We start from the raw sequence: 26,607 nt of genomic DNA, 5'->3' as shown, positions 1-26,607 counted from the left end.
ACTGAAGAGGCTTGGAGAGCAAACCAAGTGGCATACAGGATTTCTTTGTATAACAGAATTAAACCAGATATAGGGAATTGGAGTGCTGAAGTTTTTGTGTTTTCAGAAGGAAAAAAAAAAAAAAGAATAGGGACAGTAATGGGAAATGCTTCTCTATGTCTTTGGCATTTTATTTTTATTAGCAGGAATTTCACTGTATTGAAGCCTACTCTATACCAAAACCCACTACTAGACTCAAGGCATATAATGGGAGTAAATCATGGTTTTAGCCCTTAAGAAGCTCAGTATATTGAACAAGTTAAAATAGAATACCATGGGAACTTAAAAGCAAGGATGATCAACTGGGGGGTCAGGGAAGGCTTGAAAGAAGAGGTGGTGGCAGTGCCTGCTAGGGAAAGGCACAGTTGTAATTAATATGAGTGATGGGCAGTGAGGTAGAAAGCAAGAATAAATACTAAATTGTAAAAGGCCTCCTATGCTTTGTGAATAAATTTAACAGTGGGAGCTATCTAAAGTTTTTGATGGCTGGGTGACTCAGTAGAGCATCCGACTCTCAATCTCAAGGTCATGAGTTCAATCCCCACATTGGGCATGGAGCCTACTTAAAAAATAAAATAAAGTTGTTTTGGGTTTTTTGTTTTTAATGTTTGTTTATTCTTGAGAGAGAGAGCACGCAAGCATGAGTGGGGGAGGTGCAGAGAGAAGAGAATTGCCATGGCCAGTTTTACTTTTTAGAAACTGCTCTGGTGTGAGACTGGGTAGGGAGAGAGTCTAGGATGTGGAACTAATGAAGGCCTGTTAAAGGAGAAGAGATTGTGAAAAGCTGAACTCTAAGACATTTGGGACTATAAAGTGGAAACTAACAGTTGTTGCTGGGCAATTGCATGTAGAAGGTGAGGGAAGAGGTATGACTTCAAGAATGATTCAGTGGTGTCTTTGAGAGAATAGAAGAGAATTGATCAGGGTGAGGGGGGATGATTGTTTTCAGCAGGGAGAATCTTTTTGAGATGTGTACTGGAAGCCAGGTTTAGCAATCTGATGGGCTTGTTATTGAGAAGAGAATTGGGGGCTAAATGTAGATTTGGGAGTCTAAATTTAGGGAATCCACAGAGTGAACAGAAGAGGAGCTGTGGAAGGGAGTGGAGAGGCAGCCACAGGCATAGAGAGCTATAAATGATGCTGTGAATGTCTAGGGGTGGAAGGGTGAGGTTCTCAGTATTCAGTGCTTGTTTCGCTAGAGAGGTTCTTAGCCAGTCTTCTTAGAATTGTTTTTCTTACCTATTTTGTTTAGTTTTCCAACTTTTTACTATGAAATATTTCTGTACATAAAAGAGAATATGTACGTGTACATAATAAGAAAAATCTTCAAAACCCATTTGATTGACTCCTTTAATATTTTTTTAACGTTTATTTATTTTTTTGAGAGACAGAGTGTGAGCGGGGAGGGGCAGAGAGAGGGGGAGACACAGAATCCGAAGCAGCCCCAGGCTCTGAGCTGTCAGCACAGAGCTCAATGTGGGGCTTGAAATCTGAGACTGAGATTGTGACCTGAGCCAAAGTCAGATGCTTTACCAACTGAGCCACCCAGGCGCCCCCGTGTGACTCCTTTAAAAAACTAGATTACCAGTACCTTTGAAACTCTCCTCCCAGAAGTTGTATTGCTTTTGCATGAAGAAAGAAATTTTAACCTTAGAGTTTATTAACAGTCAGGCTTAAAAAAAATGTTTTATCTGTGCTTTATACATGAAGCTGAGATGCTTTTAATCTAAAGGAGAGGGGGTTCATTGACATTAGATAAGAAGAGGCAATTTCCAGTTAGTCATCCAGGGCCTTCTTATTCAATATGCTATAGGCTATATAAGTCAGGGAGAAGCATGGGTCTAAGTGTGTTTGAATGGGATTGGGAAACTCTTTACATATAAAATTTAAAGAAGAGTTGAAAGCTGCTCTTTTACAGTTTTGATCAAGGAATAAATCAAAATGATTGAGAAACAGTGAATTGTCCCAATTTTATGTTATGTTTAGGCTGTGGGGCCTAATAGAAAGGGCAAGATAAGCTGTCCTGTCATCACGGTTTCATGTCTACAGTGGAACTAATGTGTAATTTGCAGGAAATTTTGATGAATATATGAGTTTGAGGATGTGGGGTGGAAGACTTTGAATTTATGTCAGGCACATGTCTGGGAGATTGATTTGGTGTCTAAGATCTGTGCATGTGCTGAATCAGGAGACGAGCCCCATGGTCACTATAGCGATAATAATGGTGGAGAAAGTAGAAACTATCTTCCATCTCTGTCAGATTTGCATATCCCCCTCGCCAGAGAAGTATTAAAAGATGAAAACACTCTCTGCTCTTTTAACCAAGTAATCTAGACAAAGAATCAGCAAACTTTAAGGGGCCAGATAGTAAATATTTTAAGCTTTTTAATTTTTATTTTAATGTTTATTTTTTTATTATTTTTTAAAATTTTTTTTAATGTTTATTTATTTTTGAGACAGAGAGAGACAGAGCATGAACAGGGGAGGGGCAGAGAGAGAGGGAGACACAGAATCCGAAACGGGCTCCAGGCTCTGAGCTGTCAGCACAGAGCCCGACGCGGGGCTCGAACTCACGGACCGTGAGATCGTGACCTGAGCCAAAGTCGGGCGCTTAACCGACTGAGCCACCCAGGCGCCCCTAATGTTTATTTTTTGAGAGAGAGATTGACAGAGTGTGAGCAGGGGAGGGACAGAGAGAGGAAGACACAGAATCCGAAGCAGGCTCCAGGCTCTGAGCTGTCAGCACAGAGCCCGACGCAGGGCTCGAACCCACAAACCGTGAGATCATGACCCGAGCTGAAGTTGGGCGCTCAACCAACTGAGCCACCCACGCACCCAAAATATGTTAAGCTTTGTAGGCCATATAGTTTCTGTCACAGTTTCTCAACTATGCCCTTAGAGCACAAAAGTAGTCATACACAATACTTAAAAGAATGAGTTTGTCTCATTTATTTAAAAAAAATACAGTAGACTGAATGGCACAGAGGCAATAGTTTGTAGGTCCCTAGGCCAGACTCAGTTTTTGTATAGTGTACTGAAGCTAAGAATGGTTATTGTATTTTCCAAAAGTTGTATTAAAAAAGAATATACGACATAGGCCTGCAAAGCCTTAAACATGTACCAACGGTTTACAGAAATTCCTCAACGTCAAGGGCCTTGCCAGCAAAGCTCCTGGGCTGTACTTAAAGGAATGAGCAGCGTGCCCCGTGAGGTGTGGAGAGGCTGGGGGAGTGTTTGAACTCTTGGGCCTCTAGTCTTTTTCTGATACAGAACCAAAATATGTAAGCCTGTCTTCAACAAAATCTTTCAACTTCAAAGGGAGCTAGTCTTCAGCTTTTATTCGTTCATCACCTCCTTGCTTGTTCTGCCCCCTAACAGAACTCACTCTTTCCTTTGAATACTCCTTGACCCTATCAACTACTGTCATGACCCACAGTAATTACACGTTGTGCTTTGGTTGCCTTCTAGTCTCTGCCTATATTAAATTGGCAGTCTTTTAAGAGCAAGAACTTGGTTTTAATACATTGTTTGTCTCCCAAGTTCTTAGTACATAGTAAGTCCAGTGGATACCTACGTAGATGAATTTGATTAATGTTAATCCCCACTGAAGCTATATTAGTGTCCTCACAGTTTGTGTTGTAGAACTAACTGCTTTTAACTTTTAAGTACACAGACAATGAAAATACCCTTGGAGGGGGTCTGATTTGGAACTGATTGTGTTTTTAGTAAAGGTATATGAGATTTATGTAGTACCACCCAGACTTCACAGATTGTCTGTGGCCTTTGAAATAGAAGCAGGGTGTACCTTAAAGAGGGTGGGGGTGGGGAGCTAATTGGATGCTCAGTAACAGCCAGGAACTGTCGTGCATGTTTCACATACAATCCGACATTGATTCCCATACACTCAAAAGATGCAGGGTTTGTTCCTGAGGCTGACTAGCTTAGAGGTTATGAGTGAGGACTCTAGAACAAGACTGCCTGAGTACAAATCTAACCCTGAGTTGGCATTGGCTTCCTCATCTGTAAAATGGGGATACTCACAGAATTGACGAGAGGATTAAATAATTTAAAGTTTATATAGACTGCAAATAGTGCCTGGCATAGGTAATAAATGTCAGCTCTATTACTGTTGCTGCTCCTGCAGCTACTCCTGCTGTCTCCTAATCACCGTTGTGTAGTATATTGATTACTGTTAATTCAGTAGTCCGCATACTATATTAAGCAAGTCATTTACGTTAAAAAAGAAACAAGTTTGGGGGGTGCCCGGGTGGCTCAGTCTGTTGAGTGTCCAACTCTTGGTTTCGACTCAGGTCATAATCTCACAGTTCGTGAGTTCAAGCCCTGAGTAGGACTCTGGGCTGAAAGTATGGAGCCTGTTTCAGATTCTCTCTCCCTCTCTGCCCCTCCTTGGCTTGCTCTCTCTCTCTCAATAAATAAATAAATGAACATAAAAAATGTAAGTTTTGCCAAATTATGAAGACTGCCTTTTGAAAAGTAGTGTGGCAGTGTGTACCAAGGGCCATGAAAATGCCCATGTTTTTTAATCGGAAATCTAGGCTTTACAACAATCTAGTATGGAGAAAATAGTTCAAAAGACTTCATGATGTTGGTGATCAAATAGGGAGAAAGAAAAACTAAGTATCCAAAAACACGGGGATGCTAAGTTGTTGCAAGCTCACAGAATGAAATGGTGCCCTGCCATAAAAGTAATCCTGTAGATCAGTGATATGGGAAACACCTGTAGTGTGATATTAGGCAGAAAAACTGCCACGGGCATACACAAGACTCTTTTAAGAAATAAACTTGGCCAGTGGGAGGGGGTAAAAAGAAAAGGAGAATTGTACCTATCATAATAGGGCAGGAACTGTGGGATTTTTAAAAATTTATTATTATTTTTTAAGTTAATTTATTTTGAGAAAGAAAGGGAGCATAAGCGGGAGAGGGGCAGAAAGAGAGGGAGAGAGAGAATCTCAAGCAAGCTCCCCCCTGTCAATGTGGAGCCTGAACTCCCTGAGATCACAACCTGAGCTGAAACCAAGAGTTGGATGCATGCAGTTGACATGTGATTTAACAAGATGTATTGAGGATGCTAAACTTCTGTTGCAATACAAACTACAGAACATAGGGGCGCCTGGGTGGCTCAGTCGGTTGAGCGGCCAACTTCGGCTCAGGTCACGATCTTGTGGCTCACGAGTTCCAGCCCCGCGTCTGGCTCTGTGCTGACAGCTCGGAGCCTGGAGCCTGTTTCGGATTCTGTGTGTGTGTCTCTCTCTCTGCCCCCCTAACCCACTCGCATTCTGTCTTTGTCTCTCTCAAAAATAAATAAACGTTAAAAAATAAAATAAAATAAAACAAACTGCAGAACATAAAACAGTGTGATAAAATTTCTTAACTAAGAATATAGCAAGGAAAAAATTCATCATAGAGGAGAATGATTTATTTAAAAGTTTGACAAACACTGGTATAGAGTAATATCTTTCCCTTAAGAGTAATGTTCTTTCTCTCTTAAGGTATCCGAGCCCACCAATGGGATCTGTATCAGCACCCAACCTGCCTACAGCAGAAGAAAATCTGGAATACGTACGGACTCTCTATGATTTTCCTGGGAATGATGCCGAAGACCTGCCCTTTAAAAAGGGTGAGATCCTGGTGATAATAGAGAAGCCTGAAGAACAGTGGTGGAGTGCCCGGAACAAGGATGGCCGAATTGGGATGATTCCTGTCCCTTATGTTGAAAAGCTTGTGAGGTCCTCACCACATGGAAAGCACGGGAATAGGAATTCCAACAGTTATGGAATCCCAGAACCGGCTCATGCATATGCTCAACCTCAGACCACAACTCCTCTACCTGCAGTTTCCAGTACTCCTGGAGCAGCGATCAACCCTTTGCCATCCACACAGAATGGACCTGTCTTTGCAAAAGCCATCCAGAAAAGAGTACCCTGTGCTTACGACAAGACCGCCTTGGCATTAGAGGTAAAATTTACAAGGCTGGTTTTTTGGGTCTTTTAACAGTTCGGTTTTCATTTTCAGTTGTAATTTCATTTCTGCAAAGTAATGACTGCTGATTTAAGGTTCTGTTCAGGGGAATAAGAGAACTGGGTGATTTTGGAAGATCCACTATGAGTGTCCCATGTGACTCTTTTGTCCTTTCCCATTCTTTGTTTCTCCCAAGGTGTAGTCTCTCCTAGGTTTAGTTTCACAGTAGTTGGTGTTCTTTCCAATAAGGAAAGATGATGGTTTAATAAACACTCATGACCTAGAGACAAAATAAGCATACAGATAGATATGTAGCTATTTGTACAGTTCTATATTTCCCTAACATTGTGACTGACTGAGGAGAAATATGATAAATGTCTTAGAATTCCTCTTCGGCTAGGCAGAGAAATGTTTACAATATCTCAGATCTTACTTAGTAGAGATTTTGTAAATTACAATAGCATGAAATAGAACTTGAACTTTTTTTTCTTCTCTTTTTTTTTTTTTTAAGTAGGCTCCTTGCCCAATGTGGGGCTTGAATTCATGACCCTGATTAAGAGTCACATGCTATACTGACTGAGCCAGCCAGGTGCCCCAGAACTTGAACATTTTAATTGTCAAGTCATATTCTTTAAACCAAACATTAACTGCCTTAAAAAAAAAAAAAAAAAAGCTTTGGGGTTCCTAGGTGGCTCAATAGGTTAGGCATCCAGCTCTGGTTCAGGTCATGATCTTGTAGTTCATGGGTTCAGGCCCCACATTGGGCTCTGCACTGACAGTGTGGAGAGCCTACTTGGAATTCTCTATCTTTCCCTTTCTCTCTGCCCCTTCCCCACCCACTCTTTGTCTCTCTCAAAAATAAACTTTAGGGGTGGGGGGGGAGGGGTGGTGTGTGTGCCTGGGTGGCTCATTCAGTTAAGCATCCAACTCTGGTTTGAGCCCTGCATCAGACTCTGTGCTGGCAGTGTGGGGCCTGCTTGGGATTCTCTCCCTCTCTTTCTGCCTCTCCCCTGCTCATGATCTCTTTCTCTCTCTCAAAATAAATAAAGTTGAAAAAAATTTAAAAACAGACTCTTCAGTGCTTAGCAAAAAGTCTTGAAGACTGTTGTTGATAAGCCAGTTGAGGGTATAAAACTATGTATTACAGGAGGTAGAAGTTTAATGAGACATTTGATACACCTGGAGTGACCATAAATGAGCACAAACCCCAGGGGAAGAACAGAAGGATTTGAAAAATAGGAATTTTTAAAAATTCCTATTTTTAGGGCAGTCCCATATATTTTTCGTGTTATTTTTCACTGAGGTATAAAATGCACATAGCAAGATGGGCCCTAAATGTTAACATACCAGAACATGGAATTTGGTGCCATAAATCCTAGCTCTTTTATTTATTGGTAAGTTGTGAAAATGCTTTATGAGCGACAAACTATAAGGTAATCATTATAATATAATTAGTTAAATACTCTTTCTTAGTATTATCAAATGCATGTATGTTTGAGAAACTAGAATTAAGCTAGTGATTGTTCTTTGTGTGTTCACCCCAAGGTCAGAGTAGAGCAGGGTTGGGGGACAGCCCTGGTGCATGACAGAAGGATGAAGTAATGGAGCCTGTTGATTCAAAAAAGCAGAACTTAACCCACAGAACAGCCTGCTTACAGATAAAAGCTAGCATTGATTTGTTCTGTGATTTTTTCCATTGGTAATCCTCAGTTTCTCTGGACCAGCAGTAATGTCTGACTGAACTACACCTAAAGGTTTGTTTCAGAGTCTGATGACTTCTCCCTCTCATGTTGGCTTTTAAGAAGGAGTGAGCATCTGAGGCTTGTGGCAGGGACCAGGTCTGGGGAGGACCCACATGCTTTCATGCTTCCTGGTAGAAGAACAGGAAAGAAACCAGACTGAATCCTGTAGGCCTTCCAGCTTTCTCATCCCCACACAGACCTGCCCCTGCACAGGTACACGCCTCTGGCCTAGTTCACACATCAGCACCCTAAAATTATGTAGGGTGTTCTGGGCTCTAAACGCTTTCCAGTTTGCACAGTGATTTCTGCCTTTTGAGGCATTTTCATATCTGTTGTCTCATCATAGGAGTAGAGAGCTAGAATTCAGAGTTGGTGTGACTCGCATGTGTTAGACACATTGGGATTGAAGCACCCAGTCAGAATTCCAAGAGCTCCATAGAGGAAGTCAAGAATTGGGCTCTTACCTGAGCTAGGGTTTAAAGCCTCACTCCATTTAGGCCACCTCCCTGTTGACCTTTAGCTCTAAGATGTACATGCATTTTAGAAGCCCATACCTCCTGTGTATTATTGCCTGGAGTGTGCATAGGGGGCTTGTAGAATGCAAGACCAGGTACTATAATGGGGATCATTTAGAGCTTAGTGAGCGGATACCAGGGTAGGTGCCTTAGACCAGGATGAGGTGACAGCCTAGTTAACGATGTGTATTTTAAGATAGCCCACATACTTGGCCATTATGCAGCTCTTCTTGTCTCTCAGACCCCAAAGAGAGGTCTCTACACCTGAGCTGCCTCGTGACACTACCCCAGCTGTGTAAGCCTCATCAAAGGCTTGCTTTGGTGCTTCACTGAGAGAGTGTAAGGGGGACCTGAGAAATAAACCTTTGCTAAATTCCATTTAATTATATTTCTCATTCTATATATTTAAATGAGACTTTTGGCTATAGCATAAGTAAATAGTTCTTTGAGTTACGTTATGTTCTAAAACGTAGTGCTTGTCTGATCTTGTTAAAAACAACTCTCTTGAGACTTTTGCAATTAGGTTACCAGGAAAAGTATTAAAATAAGAAAGGTGAGACAAGTAGGACAAAATGTGCCAGTAATTGAAGCTTCTTTATTTCCCTTGATAGTATTACCGAGAACAATGAGGGCTTAGGTGAACTTTATTTCGTGAATTATTTCATGTGTTTTTTCATAAAACTTGATTTTCAAAAGAACATTCATGCAAGTAAAGAGATATTTTAAAACAGGTTTGTGTTTATCCATTTTTGTCTCTTGCTGACCTCTTTTCAAGAAGTGAGTTATTCCTTGGGGTTTAATTTAAAAAGGAATACTTGGTACCTGTGTGAGGTGATTAAGGTGGGTGTCCCCACTCCTTGAAAACAGCAGAACTCTCCCATGCTCTTGGTGTAGTAGAGCTGGGAAGGGCTCCTGAGAAGCAGATCAACCCTACAAGAACATTCTCCGGTCAAGGGAAATGATACAGCCCTTTCCAGAAGTACACCATTGATCAATAGCAAGGGTGCTGTTGTCATTATGTATATATTTTTTAATGTTTATTAGAGAGGGAGACACAGAATCTGAAGCAGGCTCCAGGCTCCGAGCCATCAGCACAGAGCCTGATGATCATGACCTGAGCCAAAGTTGGACGTTTAACCGACCGAGCCACCCAGACACCCCATTATAAAATACCTGTAGTCACAGTTATCTGATACAGTAAAAAACAAGATGGTTAGGGAAAGATCATGTACCTGCATTCAAGTCCTGGCTTTTCATGGTGTGATCTTGGGCAAGTTACTTAAGTTCTTTTGAGTCTAAAAAACACCTTCCTTCTGAGAGTTGGATAAATTATCCATTCATGCAACTAACCTGTGAGGGATATCTTGTAGGATCCTACCACCCAGGTCCTTACCACCTAGTGAGAAAATAGAGACAGAAACCAGCAGTGTGATAAGTGCTCTAATAGCACAGAGTAGAGGGAGAGTGGAGAAGGGAGTAAGAGATGGGAGTGTGGGTGAGTATTGGTCTGGGAAGCCTTTCTGGAGGGGTGACCCTCAAACTGAGTTTTGAAGGATGAACAGAAGTTAGCTGGGTGAAGTGTAGGGAGACATTTTTGGCAGAGGGAAGAGCTTACTTGAACAAGACTTAACACCACTGAGTAGCTGCAGGTTGGTGAGAGCACAGGATATGTTGGGCAGAGGGCAAAAGTGAACAAAAGACAAAGTTGAGGAAGTTGTTGCCATATCATCAAAGGGCTAGGCTGAGGAGATAAACAGTTTTCTTCTGTTGCCTTCACTGAGGCACAGAATAGCCAATTTCTCACAACTGATGGAGGTTCCAAAGTTTGCAGGGAATTTACATTTTTAATGATTTTTAGGTAGTATAGAGCAGATGCTTGAGTCTCCCTATAATAGTATTATTCTCACACACTTGTATTCCAGTACACTTTCCTGACTAGAAAAGAAAGGGAAGAACTTTCTTAGCATTGAACTTAATTAATTCTGGGACTGCACACCCATGAATATTTGCTGTATGAACATTTGTGTCCAAGCATCTAACTGGAACCTTGGTGGAGCATTCCCCTGTGGTATGGGTTTAAAACAAACAAACAAACAAACAAAAAACACCCCACAATTGGTGACAGTAGGGATCTATGGGAATCAAAGTCAGTGGCACAGATTCTGTGGAGGAAGAATAACATTTTCTCCAACTGCAAGTGAGGCTTAAAGTGACTCAGGATGGAGAAGATGGGCAAGTTGTAGCGATAATAGATCATTTAGTCTGCCCATCTTCCTAATGCTTTAAACTTTCTGCAGCGTCTAAATTCATTGGCCCTCTGGTCTCAACTTGGCACTTCCAAAAACACTCACCCCTTCCAGCAGAAAGTTTACTGAGTAGTTACTATGTGGCAGGCCTTGTTAAGGAGTTTGGAGTTCAGCAGTGAAAAATACAAAGGTCTCTGTCCTCGTGGAAGTTCTAGAACAGAGTCTCATAAGTGGTTCCTTCTAGCTCTCTATCAGGGAAAAACAAATCACTATGAGTCCCCTTCCTGTATTTGCTGAGCCCAATGTTTGGCCTTTATTATGTGGCCCTATAGTTATCCCTCTAGTTATCCCTCTTGTTTTTTTTGCGGGGCGGGGGGGGGGGGCGGTGAATACATTTCTGTATATTTTTTGTTTTTGTCATACACCATCTGTACAGTTACCTGAATCTTTTAAAATCCTGATGATGTCATCTATTATATTGATCATCCCCCTCAGTTTCATGTTAACTGCAGATTTCATAAAAGCACCATCCAGATCTTTGTACGAAAGTCCTCCTCTGCAGCCTCCTCTGATCTAGGCCACTTGTCTAAAAAAAGACAATGAGGTTGGTCTGGCATGACTTGTTCTTGGTTGAGCCCATACTGCCTTCCAATCATCTGTTTGCTAATTGCATTTAGAATTTTGTCCAGGTTTGATTTCATGCTCACCTTTTACATTTTATAGAATGTGCCATCGTCCCTGTTTTAACAAAACCAAGAATCTTGACCCTTCATATGTCTGCCAGTGTCCTGTGTTGTAATGCTCTATGGCAGGTAACCAGATTTGGACTCTCATTCCTGCTTGCCAGTGTGTTTGGTCAGTACTTAGATGTCTGTCTTATCGGTATAGGGACACCCTTTCATCTTTGGCACATACTTTTTTATGATGCTCAGAGTTCTTTGTGTGAACTCACCAGCATTCTCAGGAACTTGCTGTTTACTCCCATTGTGATTGTGTTCATATTGCTTTTTGGTTTGTCTTCTCCAATTTTGAAACCCCTAGTCATGGGATTACATCTGGCTTCTGAATTTTCTGAATCTTCCTAAGACCAATGGCACCACTTCTTTCAATGGCCTGGAATTCTCAGGTTTCTACTTTGGTTCTGCTTCATTGGTTAGAATTAAATTCCCATTAGCAGTTTCTTCATCTATCCTTCTGACTGAGATCAAGTTGTCTGCAAAGTAAATGAAGGTTTTAGTAGTACTAGTTTTATTTTTCAACCTCTTGGATCATCTGTGATTTCCTCTGGCTGGGTCACCTGTAGAGTATATCCACAGTGATGGCACGTCTGTGCATGGTTATCATCAAACATCTGACTCTGCTCTGGAGATCTGTTCAGGGTCCTAGCCTCATAACGTAACAGGGACACTCTGTCTTACCTCCTGTCACATTCCAGCAATGGAACCTTCTCACCAAGGTTTGTCAGATGCCCACGAGCTCACATTCATCTTTTAATAATCTCAGAGCTTTTCATCAGGACTGATGGGCTCTTCCTCTATCCTTCTGTCATTGATGTTTGTTGGTTATGCATCTAGTTTTAGGAATTTGATTTACTTCTTCTGTACCAAAACTTTTTTGTTTTTGTTTTTCCTTAATCACAGTGCTTTATCAGAAGTAGGAATCTTTAGGGGCACCTGGGTGGCTCAGTCGGTTAAGCATCCAACTCTTAATTTCAGTTCAGGTCGTGATCTCATGGTCGTGAGGTCAAGCCCCATGTCAGGCTCTGCACTAGGTGTGTGGAGCCTGGCTTAAGATTCTTTTTCTCCTTCCTCTAACCCTTCCCCCACTTGTGCATGTGTGTGTTCTCTCTCTCTCTCTCAAAATAAAAATAAGTAATAAAAGTAAATTTAAAAATGAAAATTAGGAATCTTTAGAAAGTCCTTTAGAATTTTAGAAAGGTCTTGTATGTATGTATGTATGTGTGTATGTATGTATGTATTTTAAGTAGAATCCACGCCCAGACACTTAACTGACTGAGCCACCCAGGAGCCCTGAAAGTCCTTGTATTTTTAATAACATTTTTTTTCTTCTAACTTATCATGATGTCATTGGGTTGTGCATTAGAGAAGATTATCTTTAAAAGGTTTTTATTTCTCTTAATGTGTAAATTGGGTGAGAATACCATGAAATTGAGGCCCTGGTATGGTTCAGACAAGGCCTGCCCCAGCCTAGTCATTATGCTGACCTTAGTTTTCTGTATGTAGTAATAGCTATTGAATAAAAAGAATCTTCAGCTAGGGGCTTCACAGAGTATTTTAGTTAGTCCTTGTGGCTGCCTTATGTGGCTGCTATTATGTAAAATAGGACACCAGTCCTATTTTACACACTTAGGACTTGAGGTTGATGTCATCTGTTGCCACTTTCACAAGTGGTATATGGCAGAGCTAGGACTCAGCCCACAGTCTTATTTTTGAATAGGTTTATTGAGGTGTAATTCACACATTATACAATTTACCCACTTAAACCATACAACTCAGTGGTCTTGATTGTGGCTCTTTTTTTTTTTTTAATTGTAGAATACGTATAACAATTTAAGTGTACAGTTCAGTGGTGTTACGGTCATAATGTTGTGCAACTGTCACCACTATTTCCAAAACTTTTTCATCACCCTGAGTAGAAACTCTGTAACCATTAACCAGAAACTCCCCTCTCCTGAGGCCCTGGTGAACTCTAATCTGCCTTTCCCATATGTATGAATTTCCTATTCTAGATCTCATGTAAATGCAATCCTACAATATTTATCCTTTGAGTCTGGCTTATTTCAACTTAGCATAATGTTTTAATGTTCATCCATATGGTAGCATGTATCTTTATTCAACATTTATTTATTTTTGAGAGACAGAGCACAAGCTGGGGAGGGGCAGAGAGAGGAGACACACAATCCAAAGCAAGCTCTAGGCTCTGAGCTGTCAACACAGAGCCGGATGCGGGGCTTGAACTCACAAACCATGAGATCATGACCTGAGCCACCCAGTCGCCCCTGTTTTCAGTTCTTTTGGATATATAGCTAACAGTAGAGTTGCTGGGTCATATGGTAACTCTATGTTGAACTTCTTGAGGAACTGCCAAACTGTTGTGTACAGTGGATGTCTCACCAGCAGTGCACAAGGTTTTCTACATCCTCACCAACGCTTATTACTTTCCAGTTTTTAAGTTTTGATTTGTATTTCTGTAATTACTAATGATGTTGAACATCTCGTATGCTTCTTGGACATTCCTTATATCTTCTTTGGAAAAATGCTCAAGTCCTTTGCTCATGCTTTAATTGGGTTGTTTGGTTTTTGTTGTTGAGCATTAGGAGTTCTTTATATATTCTGGATATTCAACTTTTTTTTTTTTTTTTTTTTTACATCCAAATTAGTTAGCATATAGTGCAACAATGATTTCAGGAGTAGATTCCTTAGTGACCCTTACCCATTTAGCCCATCCCCCCTCCCACAACCCCTCCAGGAACCCTCAGTTTATTCTCCATATGCATGAGTCTCTTCTGTTTTGTCCCCCTCCCTGTTTTTATATTATTTTTGTTTCCTGTCCCTTATGTTCATCTGTTTTGTCTCTTAAAGCCCTCATGAGTGAAGTCATATGATTTTTGTCTTTCTCTGACTAATTTCACTTAGCATAGTACCCTCCAGTTCCATCCACGTAGTTGCAAATGGCAAGATTTCATTCTTTTTGATTGCTGAGTAATACTCCATTGTATATATATATACCACATTTTCTTTATCCATCCATCCATCGATGGACATTTGGGCTCTTTCCATACTTTGGCTATTGTTGATAGTGCTGCTATAATGTGTCCCTTCGAAACAGCACACCTGTATCCGTGGATAAATGCCTAGTAGTGCAATTGCTGGGTCGTAGGGTAGTTCTATTTTTAGTTTTTTGAGGAACCTCCATACTGTTTTCCAGAGTGGCTGCACTAGCTTGCATTCCCATGGGTATTCAACTCTTATCAGTTGTATGCTTTCTAAATGTTTTTTCCCCTTCTGTAGGTTTTCTTTTCACTTTCTTGATAGTGTGCTTTGGTGCACATTCTTTTTTTTTTTTTTTTTTTTTAATGTTATTTTTGAGAGTGTGTGGGCACAAGTGGGGGTGCGTGGGCAGAGAGAGAGGGTGAAAGAGGATCTATCTGAAGCAGGCTCTGCACTAACAGCAGAGAACCTAATGTGGGGTTTGAACTCATGAACCATGAGCCAAAGTCAGACACTTAACCGACTAAGCCAGCCAGGTGCCCCAATGCAAATTCTTAATTTTGATGAAATCCAACTTACCTAGTTTTTCTTTTGCTTGCTCATGCTTTTAATGTCATATATAAGAATCCTTTACCAAATTCAAGGTCATGAAGATTTACCCCAGTGTTTTCTAAGAGTTTAATGGTTATAGCTCTTATACGTAAGTTGTTTATCCATTTTGTTAGTTTGTGTATACGGTTTGATGTAGGGGTCCAAATTCTTCCTTTTGCATATGGAAATCCAGTTGTACCAGCATCATTTGTTGAAGAGATTGTTCTTTCCTTATTTGTTTTTTGTTTTGTTTTGTTTTTTTGTTTTTTTTTTTAATTTTTTTTTCAACGTTTATTTATTTTTGGGACAGAGAGAGACAGAGCATGAACAGGGGAGGGGCAGAGAGAGAGGGAGACACAGAATCGGAAACAGGCTCCAGGTTCTGAGCCCTCAGCCCAGAGCCTGACGCGGGGCTCGAACTCACGGACCGTGAGATCGTGACCTGGCTGAAGTCGGACGCTTAACCGACTGCGCCACCCAGGCGCCCCTGTTCTTTCCTTATTTGAATGAACCTGACACTCTTGTCAAAAATCATTACTAAAGATGTATGTGTTTATTTCTGTTCCATTGGTCTGTATGTCTATCTGTATGCCAATACCACACTGTTTTGATTACTGTGGAGTAGCTTTGTGGAGTAGTTTTGAAGTCCAAAAGTATGAGTCTTACAACTTTGTTCTTCTTTTTTCAAGATTGTTTTAGCTCTTCAGGGTGTCTTGCAATTCCATGTGATTTTGAAGATCAGCTTTTCCATTTCTGCAAAACTGTTAGAATTTTGATAGGGATTGTGTTGAATTTGTAGATGCTTGGGTAGTGTTGACATCTTGATAGTACCGAGACTTCCTATCCATGAACACAAGATATTTTGCCATTTCCTTAAGCCTTTTATTTTTTTCAGCAACGTTTTGTAGTGTTCAGTGTATAAGTGCTTCATTTGGTTAAATTTATTCCCAGTTACTTTGTTCTCTTAGATGGCACTGTAGGGGTGCCTGGGTAGTTCAGTCGGTTAAGCATCCCACTCATTTCAGCTTAGATCATGATTTCATGGTTCTCCAGATTGAGCCCCATGTCAGGCTGCACACTGACAACACAGAACCTGTTTGGGATTCTCTCTCTCCCTTTTTCTGTTCCCCTCTCCCACTCATTCTCTCTCTCTCTCTCTCTCTCTCTCTCTCTCTCTCTCTCTCTCTCTCTCTGTCTCTCAAAAATAAATAAACTTAAAGATTAAAAAAAAAATTTTTTAAGATGCCACTAGAGTGCCTGGGTGGCTCAGTCAGTTGGTTGAGCATCCGACTTAACTCAGTTCGTGACCTCATGGTTTGTGAGTTCAAGCCCCGCATCAGGCTCACTGCTGTCAGCTTGGAGCCCGCTTTGAATTCTCTCCCTCTCCCTCCCTCCCTCCCTCCCTCCCTCCCTCTCTCTCTCTCTCTCTCTCTCTCTCTCTCTCCCCCTCCCTCCCTCCCTCCCCCCCGCCCCCCCCTTCCCCTGCTTGAGCTCTCACTCTCAAAAATAAATAAACCTTAAAAGAAAAATGCCACTGTATATGGAATTCCGCGGGGTTTTTTAGTTATTTTTTTTGTTTGTTTTTAAATAATCTTTACACCCAACATGGGGCTCAAACACACAACCCTGAGACCAAGACTCGTATGCTCTACCAACTGAGCCAGCCAGGCATCCCTAAGTGAAATTGCATTCTTAATTGTTCATTACTGATTTATAGAAACACAAGTGATATTTGTGTGTTGATCTTGTACCCTGCAACTTTGCTGAATTTTATTAGCTCTAATAGCTTTCTTGTGGAATCTTTGCAATTTTCTATATATAGGACTTTCTCATCTACAAAAGGAGATAGTTTTACTTCTTCCTCTCCATAGCCCACATTCTCTTGCATCACAGGATACTGGCCTGTGATACCTTTAACCCTTGGCCCATCTTAAATCCCTATGTTTGCATAAGAAGTGTTAACTGGTAAGCAGCCCTCCTAAATCAAGATGCTGCCCTGAAGGATAATGGGAATTTCAAAGAAGAAAATAAGTCTTCAGTATTAAAAACCAGTAAATATCATCAGTTGTAGGAGAGAATACATGCAACTACTTGACTGCTACTCAGGGCACATGGACAAGGAGGGTTGCAGCCCTTAAAAGCCTCTCCAGTTCTGGTAGCTTTGATTCAGGTACTGGTGCACAGAGAACATAAAGGTAGCTGTTAAAACAGGTGAAGACCCCAGGCAGCTCCATGAGGGCAGGCCTGTTGTCTGCTTTGTTCTCCGTTGTATTCCTGGCACAATAATAATCACTAGTTGTTGAACAAGTAAATGAATGCAAGCCACAACTAGTGGGATTAAACTGCCTGGTGGTTGTAGGATGTGGGTTTTTGTTGTGTTTTATACCTTTTTTTGGGTTATAGACCCCTTTTAGAATCTGATGAAAGCTTTCTCCAGGAAAACTGTACATTAATGCACTTACATACAATTCCACATATACTTTCAGGATGTTTTTTGATATCTGAGACACATTCGTGTCACCCAAGTTAGAACTTCTGATTCCATTGTAACCCATTGTGCTTCTGATCTTACTTTTTGGTAACCTGAGTGTACAGTCTGAAAATAACTGAACTGAGGAAGCAGAAAGCTGCTGTGGTAGCCAGTGCTTGGGCCCTCCAGCTCTTTGGCTACTCTTGGAATCAAGTGCCAGAAGTCAGGCATTAGAGTTATTTCCAGAGCCCTTCTGTTAATGCTCTGGACAAGTAGACCTATAGGAAACTATTTCCAGCACCAGGAAGTGTCCTCTTGCCTTCTTGCATGGTCCTCACCAGACACAAAGAATGGGACTGAATAGTGTCCTTCCGATGTGTGGCAGTTCTAATAATTATTAGGATTGTCATAGGTGACATTCCTAGTAAGGTTGATGCATAAGGTATGTGTGTCTTCTTGATCTGATAGAGTTAGCCACGTCTTCAAGTACAGTTCTTGAACTGAGTTGATACCACCAACTTCGAGATTGATCTGCTCTCTGAAGTGAGTGGTTCTTTGGGCTCCGTCTTTCTGCTGTGAAGCCAAAAGAAGGGCACTGTACCAGAATCAGGAGTGATGAGAGCAGCAGCAAGATGGCATATTAGGATCTGAGCCCAGTCTTCAGTGGAGCCATGAAGAAGCTGGTCCATAGCCAGGCCTGTAATTGTGGGCAGCAGGCAGCATAACATAGCCAGGGCATCTTTTCTATATTGGTGTTCTGGGGCTTGTTCCCCTTGTGAAGGGCCTCGGACTGAGCTAGAACCAGCATGAGAAATGACATGCTGTGTTTTGACATGTGAGAGCTCCTGCAAGGCCAGAATGACGCATTAATGGTCAGGTGGCCATCAGATGTCCCTCACCCATTCTCTCTTCCTAACCTGAAACTTGACTTCTCTCTATTGGTCAAGGTTCCCTGGGTCAAAACAGTAGATCCTCCTGTTCTCCGCAGCATGGACTCAGTGCAGTTTTTCTTCCACTTGTTGCTTTTTTTTCCTTTCTCTTTCCTTTTTTCTTTTTCTTTTTTTTTCCTTAGAGTGTGTGTGTGTGAGAGAGAGAGAGTGTGTGTGTGTGAGAGGGGAGGGGAGGGAGAATGAATCTTAGGCACAATCCACACTCTGGGTGGAGCCCAACACGGCTCAATCCCACGACCATGAGATCATGACCTGAGCTGAAATCAAGAGTCAGATGCTCAACCGACTGAACCATCCAGGCACCCACACCACCACTTGCTGTTTTTTATACTGTTTATTCTCTAACAAACATTCATTGAGCATCTACCATATCTGGACAGTAGATTATTTATTTTCTATACCACAGTGAAGACAGAGGTTCCTTGAGGATGGGAACTGAGCTACAATAGATCTGTAGTAAATCTTATTAAATTGATGATGTAGAATGGTGTGGTAAGTATTCTGTAAAGACTTGTCAAAATCACAAGTTAATTAGAAAGCATGAGGTTTCAATGTTCTTGGCAGTTTTGAGTACTTGACTCACCTTCACCTTCCCATTGTCTTCTTCAGCTGCTTGGTGTCCATCACAGTAACCTAGTAGACCCCCACTTTTCACGCCTGCCCCTCATCTTCTCTCATTCTGATATGGCATCTTTCCCATCCCATCATCAGTTTTGGGAGGACCCTTGTTACTAACAAGGTTGAAAACCCACCTTAATACAGTTCTTCTCCATACTGATTCCAGTTCTTTCCAGAGTGCTTCCAGCTGGGAACATGAGCATAAGTGTGGGGGTTGGATTCTATTCTGGAATCCCCACTCTGATAACTGCTACCATTTACTTAGATGAGTGGCCTGGTTAACAATTCCCCTATAGTACTTCCTCTGATTATTACAAGAACCTGTCAAAGTCAGAAGGAAACTGAGACTTGGACAGCTTGAGCATTCTGCTACAGACATATAGACACTGGAAGTGGCAGATGCAGTGCATCAGTCCAGTTCTGCCCTATTCCCAAGTACATAGCATAAGCCACCACAGTGCTACTTTGTACCTGTTTTAGGCATTCAGGGCATTGCTTACATCCTGTTATTGTTGATCTTAGACCTTAGTTTTAGGTAGGTCTAATATTCAAGATGCATCATATGTATCCTGAATACACAATATAGAACCTAGCCCAGTTCTCTGAGCAGAATAAATGCTCCATCTACAGTGGCCTAGAGAGACTTCCTGCTCTCATTGTCTGCGTGTGCAGCTCTATAAGGTAGTTATGAGGGGACTTGGATTGTCCTTGGGATTTGATTTTGATCAGGGTTGCTTACATGTCTTCAAACTGGAAGAAGAGAGGAAGTCCAAGGTTTCTTAGGACCAGCTTGGCAATAGCATCTTAAGATGTGCAGTTGTAGAATTGCATTTACATCATGTCCTTGCATCTGTCCTACAGTCAATATCTGAGGAAGAGCTTGGCAAGTTTGAGAAACTGAAAGAAAGCCAATGTGGTTGGTCGGGGGGAGGGTGGAGGCAGTGCAGAAAGCCATGAAACGAGGTCAGAGATGGGAAGAGTCAAGCCAGATTAAGCAGAGCCTCGAAGACTGGAGTATGGATGTTGCTCTTGTGCAGAGAAAAGGTGTTAGGGGTTTAAAAGGCAGAGCAGTGACCCACTTATCTTTATATTTTTTAAAGGTCTGTCTTTTGCCTTTAGGCCCTTGTGCCTGTTACTCCAGCACCTTGCTTCTCTGCTTGGCCATCTATCCCCAGCAGGTGGGGGACATCATCAAATAATTTTCTCTTCTCTCTTTAACCTTGATTCTGCAGACTTCTCCAGAAAGTAGTTTACAAGAGACCTGTGACTTGGAGTGCAAAATGAGCAAAACAAGTTTCCTCCTTCAGAAAGTGCCATGTGGTATGTGTTAGGGGTGAGGAGGTGACTGTGGAAGCCTCCTTGGGCAAGTCTGCCAGAAACCTGGAAAACAAGGCACCTGACCCGACCTGACAGAGCCTTGCTTTCCACAAATGCCAGATGGGAAGTACCCACCTGATAGTGGGGTTATTTTATAGAATACCACAGAAAAGGAGGGCTAAGCAGCAGGAAGTGAGAAGGGTGGGTGAAGTCTCCCACTTCAGGTGCCATAGAGCATCAGAGGTAACACCTGGACTTGTGCTATTGACTTTGGACTGTCAGGTGTTCCTTGGTAAAATGGTGGGAGCAGTAGTCATTGTCGTAGGTAGGGCCTGGCTGTAGAAGAGCAGGGTGATTGGGAGTTGGGCTGATTGGGCTGGGGTGACATGAGATGACAAGCCAGATCAGGGCAGGATGGCTGCACTGGTAGAGCCAGGTAGTGAGAGGCTGGGGGAACCAGGGAGGGGGCCTTAGCTGGAGGGGTGGACTCACCCAAGATGTGAGAGAGGGCTGCCCCAGGCCAGGTTTTCAGGAAGGTGAGGCCTCGTTTCCTTTCACATTTATCAAATATCAGCTAAGGCAGGCTAAGATTACAAACTTCAGGCAAAATGTAAGCTCTCTGGGCATCTGGAGTGCAGTTGAAGATAGGGAAGACATAGATAAAATAACAAAATTCCAGAGTATTTTTTGCAGGACGTCAAATGAGTGGAGCAAATAAAAACTTCAGTCACAGGGCCCAGCGTCTGTCAACAGCCTTTAGCCCCAAACTGTAACTTTGTTTCTTTCCAGTTTCAGCTCATTCTTGCCTTAGCCTTTTTTTTTTTTTCTTTTAACATCTTGGCAGAGTCAGATCTGGCTCTGAGTGCCAGCCTACTTACAGACTGCCCAGGTGCCCTAGGGCCATCGTCCCTTTGTACAGCAGAGTCCACCTGGGCGTTTCTTCACCTGGTCCCCATCCCTTTCTTCACCAAATCCTCTCTGCAGGTATATACCCACACATCCTCTTACTTGTCCTTGCCTTTCTGTGTATTTATTTTAATACATTCATTATATTTTTTGTTTGTGGTAATTAACAATAACTAGAAGTTCATTTAGAATGATGTCTGGGGCACCTGGGTGGCCCAGTCAGTTAAGCGTCCAACTTCAGCTCTGGTCATGATCTCGCAGTTCATGGGTTCAAGCCCTGCATCAGGCTCTGTGCTGACAGCTCAGAGCCTGGAGCCTGCTTCATATTCTGTGTCTCCTTCTCTCTCTGCCCCTCCCCATTTATGCTCTATCTCTGTCGCTCTCTCTTTAAAAGGTAAACATTAAAAGAATTTTTTTTTAATGATGTCAGTAGTTTTCTATCCATGAGTTTTCATATCTTTCCTATTTCATTATTTGAAAAATAGATCTGTTTTCTTAGGTGAAAAGGAGATAAGGGAAGAATGTTGTGTGTGAGTGAGAAAGGCCAGGCGGTGAAGCTCCTCATCTCGTTGGCCTCATTGTGCTCCAGACATGAGACAGCGGGTTCCTGTACTGAAAGGCTCAAAGAGGGCAAGGTTCTAGAGCAGGCGCAGTACAAGTTTGAGGAAATTGGGAAATGTGGTCTGTCGGTAGGGGTCTAGATTTGTAGCATCTTAGTAGCTCCTGCCTGCAGAAGCTCTCTGCTTACCTAGACCTGATTTTAACTTGCGGGTTCACTTTCATTATTGTATGTTTGTGCTTAAACATTATAATTTTTTAATGGAGTAAGATGATAAGATTGAACATAAACCATTTTTCCAGATTTCCATCGACTTCAGCTTCCAGCTACATGATTTCTGTAACGTCTCTACTATAACTCAAGGTTCTCATTCACATTAGAACTTACTTATACACAGATCTGAAGATTTTCATTATTAGAAATAATCATAATTAGGGTTTTCCCTTTTCATGACCTCTGTATGGTAGGAGAAGGGTATACAAATTATAAAACTAAATCCTTGGTCCACTTCATAGAATATGAAATTTTTCATAATTATCAGAAACATTTGGGGCACCTGGGTAGCTCAGTTGGTTGAGCGTCTGACTTCGGGTCATGATCTCTCAGTCTGTCAGTTCAAGCCCCGTGTCAGGCTCTGTGCTGACAGCTCAGAGCCTGGAGCCTGTTTCGGATTCTGTGTCTCCCTCTCTCTCTGCCCCTCCCCAACTCATGCTCTGTCTCTCTGTCAAAAATAAATAAACATTTAAAAAAATTAAAAAAATAGGGGCGCCTGGGTGGCGCAGTCGGTTAAGCGTCCGACTTCAGCCAGGTCACGATCTTGCGGTCCGTGAGTTCGAGCCCCGCGTCAGGCTCTGGGCTGATGGCTCGGAGCCTGGAGCCTGTTTCCGATTCTGTGTCTCCCTCTCTCTCTGCCCCTCCCCCGTTCATGCTCTGTCTCTCTCTGTCCCAAAAATAAATAAAAACGTTGAAAAAAAAAATTTTTAAAATAAACATTTGTATGATTATCCTAGCTATGAATAAAAATGACATTTCTCAGAGCTCCTGGGTGCTCAGTTGGTTAGGTGTCTGACTCTTGTTCTGCTCAGGTCATGATCTCACGGTTCATGGGATCACACCCCACATTGGGCTCTGTACTGCATGGAACCTCTTGGAATTCTCACTGTCTCTCCCTTTACCCCTCTACCCCTCTCCCCCGCTCACATGCACTCTCTCTCTTTCAAAATAAACATTAAAAATTTTTTCTGTTATCCATAAGTTAAAATATTACGACTTGGAGAAAGTAATTTTGGACTCCAAGCACTAATCATAAAACAGTCTATATATTCAGAAGTCTTTAGTATGTCTCAAATATTTTAAAACTTAATTTTTATTATTAAATCAATTTACTCTCCCTCAAATTATTTCCTTTTAAGGCAAAGCCAAAGAAAACCAGTCTTTTCAGTTGTAACTTTTTTCCACTATTTTAAAACTTAATTTTTTTTTTTTTTTTAATTAGGCCCCACACCCAATGAGGGGCTTGAATTCATGACCCTGAGATCAAGAGTCACATGCTCTACCAACTGAGCCTGGCAGGCAGGCAGGCGCGCACGCGCGCGCGCACACACACACACACACACACACACACCCTCACCCTCACCCTCACCCTCACCCTCGCCCCTCACAACTTAATTGAAAAAAAATTTTCTCTTAATGTTTTTGTTTATTTGTTTGAGAGCACACACATGCAAGGGGGGAGGGGTGGGACTAATAGGATCTGAGTCCGACTGTGTACTGTGACAGCAGAGAGCTCAATATGGGGCTCACAAACCATGAGATCATGACCTGAGCCGAAGTCAGATGCTTAACCGACTGAACCACTCAGGTGCCCCTACAACTCAGTTTTTAATGCAGATCTCAAAAATAGAATTCTCAGTTGTTATCTTCAGATTTTAATTGTTCAACGAGCTGAATTGTTTCTGTTGAGCTCATGACATGAATTTGAAAATAATTATAATAATCTATAAATATATACAATTGGCTTTTTACACCATTTTTCTCATATACATACCTACTACTGAATACTGAAGTACATTTTTTTTTTTGTCTTAGAACTTTTATCATATAAAATCTAATTCTTGGATGCCTTTGATGGCTCAGTTGGGTGGAATATGCAACTCTTGGTCATAGGTTGTGAGTTCAAACCCTACATTGGGCCTAGAGCATACTTAAAAAAATAAAATTAAAAAAAAAAATCTAATTCTTCATTACCAGGTTAACTCTTTGTAAGCCATCCTACCATTGAGTTGAATTAGTGGTTTTCCTGAATAAAGGGTTTTGAGTCAGAATTTAGACAGGGAACTTAGAGCACTGTTGTTTTGTTTTTTGTTTTTTTCATTTACTGATTTTCTACTGTGTTCTAATCAGGGAGCCTCATGGGATAAAGTTCTTTTTTCCGTTTTCATTTTATCGAGTACTCAAAATAAGTTGGTTTCCATAAGGCAAGAGGCTTCATTTGGTAATAATGCTGTTTTCCGTGTAAATGTAGTGACTTCATTCTTATTTCTCAGTAGGTTTGAAGAATTACAAGTAGAATAGTAAAAGCAAAAAAATGGAGGATGAGGAGGTAGAAAACTCAGGACAGCCAGTCTGTGTTCACAGAAAGAGATTGTGAGGATACACCATTAAGAGTAATGGGTGTCTTGGTGAGAAGAACTTGAGAGGGGGAGGTTGAGTGGTCCTGGGCCCAGGTGGGCCATGCTGCCTTTGCACTGTGCAAGATGGCAGGGACACAAATGGCCGGGACTGGATGCTGACTGGCTTTTACCCCTGCTTCATGGTGAACCAGCCTGTGACCTTGTAAACGTTGTTGTTGTTGTTGTTGTTGTTGTTGTTGTTGTTGTTGTTGTTTTGGTGTTTTGGTGTTTTGGTGTTTCTGTTTGGTCCTAGTCTTTTTTGTTGAGGGAGAGAGAGAATCTTAAGCAAGCTCCACACTCAGCGTGGAGCCCAGTGAGGGGCCTAGGATCCCCTGGGATCATGAGATGAGCTGAAATCAAGAGTCAGACGCTGAACTAACTGATTGAGCCACCCGGGTGCCTAGTCATCTTATAAACTAATTCAAGTGACTGTTTCAAAGACTACCTTCCTTCTCTGGATTTGCTTCAGAAAACATAACCTCCTTTTCTTCAGAGGGTAGTGACCCACCTTGTAACCCAAGAGAGGTAGTTGTGGCTCCACCCAAAGCCTCTGAGCTCCAGGGCTTTGGAGAAGGGACCAGGGGTAGGAGGAGGTCTGCCTTCACACTTATGGAGGCAGCCTTAATGGCCCAGATCTGTGTGCACGTGAACTACTAAAGCTGCCTTGTCATCCCTGGGATCTTTGATCATTCCAGGCCAGCAGTCAGCTTGCTGGACCAGTAACTTTAGCAGAAGAACCTTTCTTTCCAAACGAAATACTGCATGGAACCCCACTATATGTCAGATATAAAAGGTTTTATGTAAGTATAATTTTTTTTTTTTAAGTTGAGATTTATAAGAATTAGCTAAAAAGGCATTTGGGACAGTGGACTATTACGATGGGCAGAAAAAAAACATGAAATAACATGAATGACCAGTGCAGTCTGATCCATCTTAGCATTCTGTTTATTTCTGAATGTGTTTTGTTGCAAGTAGTGATAGGTATCTTGTAGCTTTTACCTTGCCATTTGGGGGAGTCTTCAATCAGACACAAGGCAAAAGAAGCTTCATTCCAAGGAAGGTCTGCATGAAAAGCAGCTAGCAGAGCAGCACAGGTTAATTTGGCAGTGGCACATTTCAGTGTACTTTTTCCTACTATAATTTTATAAAATACAATTTTAAAAAGTTGAAATCCCAATCAGACATTTGTTGGGCCCTTAAAACACCTCCCTAGAGCTTTGTGGGTCTCCAGAACAATTTGAAAACCATTTCCAAAACAAAATTGCTGCATTCCCCTTGATGAGTAGAGCTGCCCCTAATTGGTGCCTGTCCTCTGATAGTAGATAGAATTCCTACCACCCTGCGGTTTAAAATAGGCTTTAAGCGGCTCCTGGGTGGCTCAGTCGGTTAAGTGTCCGATTTCGGCTCAGGTCATGATCTCATGGTTCATGGGTTCGAGGCCTGCATCAGGTTCTGTGCTGACAGTTCAGAGCCTGGAACGTGCTTCAGATTCTGTGTGTGTCTCTCTCTGTGCCTAACCCTGCTCACACTCTGTTTCTCTCTCTCAAAAATGAATAAAACATTTTTTTTTTTTTTAATTTAAAATAGGCCTTAAAAGATGTTCAAAGCTGAGCTTCCTTCCCTCTGTGACTGCCCCACAGAGGGGAGGGGAGCCAGGAATGGACAACTCAGGGAGACATTATTGCTGCTTGGGGAAAGCAGCATGGTTACTGAGGTCTTGGTGACAGCAGTTCCACCCCATGTAAATTAAGGCGGAGACACATTGTGTGTGTGTGTGTGTGTGTGTGTGTGTGTGTGTGTGTGTGTGTGTGTGTGTGTGTGTGAGTGACTTCACTGTAACCATTCTCAGAGAGTTAAGTGTTCATTTCTGTCCTGTTGGAGTTAGTAACCAGGATGGGGAGAAAAAAGGGTGCTTTTATGCTCAGAAGCTGCTTCACTTACTATATATTCTTGGCACCTGAAGAGAAGTACAGTGAGCTTATTGGTAGGTTCCTTTGGATAAAACAGTGTGTATTATTTAAAATAAACTTTCGGGGTGCCTGGGTGGCTCAGTCAGTTAAGCGTCCAACTTCGGCTCAGGTCATGATCTCGCGGTTTGTGAGTTCGGACCCCGTGTTGGGCTCTGTGCTGACAGCCCTGCTTCAGATTCTGTGTCTCCCTCTCCCTCTGCCCCTCCCCTGCTCACACTCTGACTCTCTGTATTTCAATAATAAATAAACATTTAAAAAAAAAAAAGTAAACTTTCTTGGGGCACCTGGGTGGCTCAGTCAGT

The 26,607-nt window shown here is 41.9% G+C and overlaps 1 protein-coding gene across 1 annotated transcript in view; it reads left to right on the top strand.

The window, feature by feature from the left end:
* Positions 1–26,607, top strand: part of CRKL (CRK like proto-oncogene, adaptor protein) — a 37,284-nt gene that overhangs the window by 5,869 nt on the left and 4,808 nt on the right. The window contains exon 2 of the mRNA XM_025933459.2: positions 5,550–6,015. Coding sequence (XP_025789244.1) covers positions 5,550–6,015 — 466 coding nt within the window. The remainder of the gene's footprint in view (positions 1–5,549; positions 6,016–26,607) is intronic.

The sequence above is a fragment of the Puma concolor genome, chromosome D3, assembly GCF_028749965.1.
Source record: "Puma concolor isolate L17-30 chromosome D3, mPumCon1.1.hap2, whole genome shotgun sequence".
Taxonomy (NCBI): domain Eukaryota; kingdom Metazoa; phylum Chordata; class Mammalia; order Carnivora; family Felidae; genus Puma; species Puma concolor.
The sequence above is the reverse complement of the archived record's forward strand: the minus strand, read 5'-3'. Positions and strand labels throughout refer to the sequence as shown.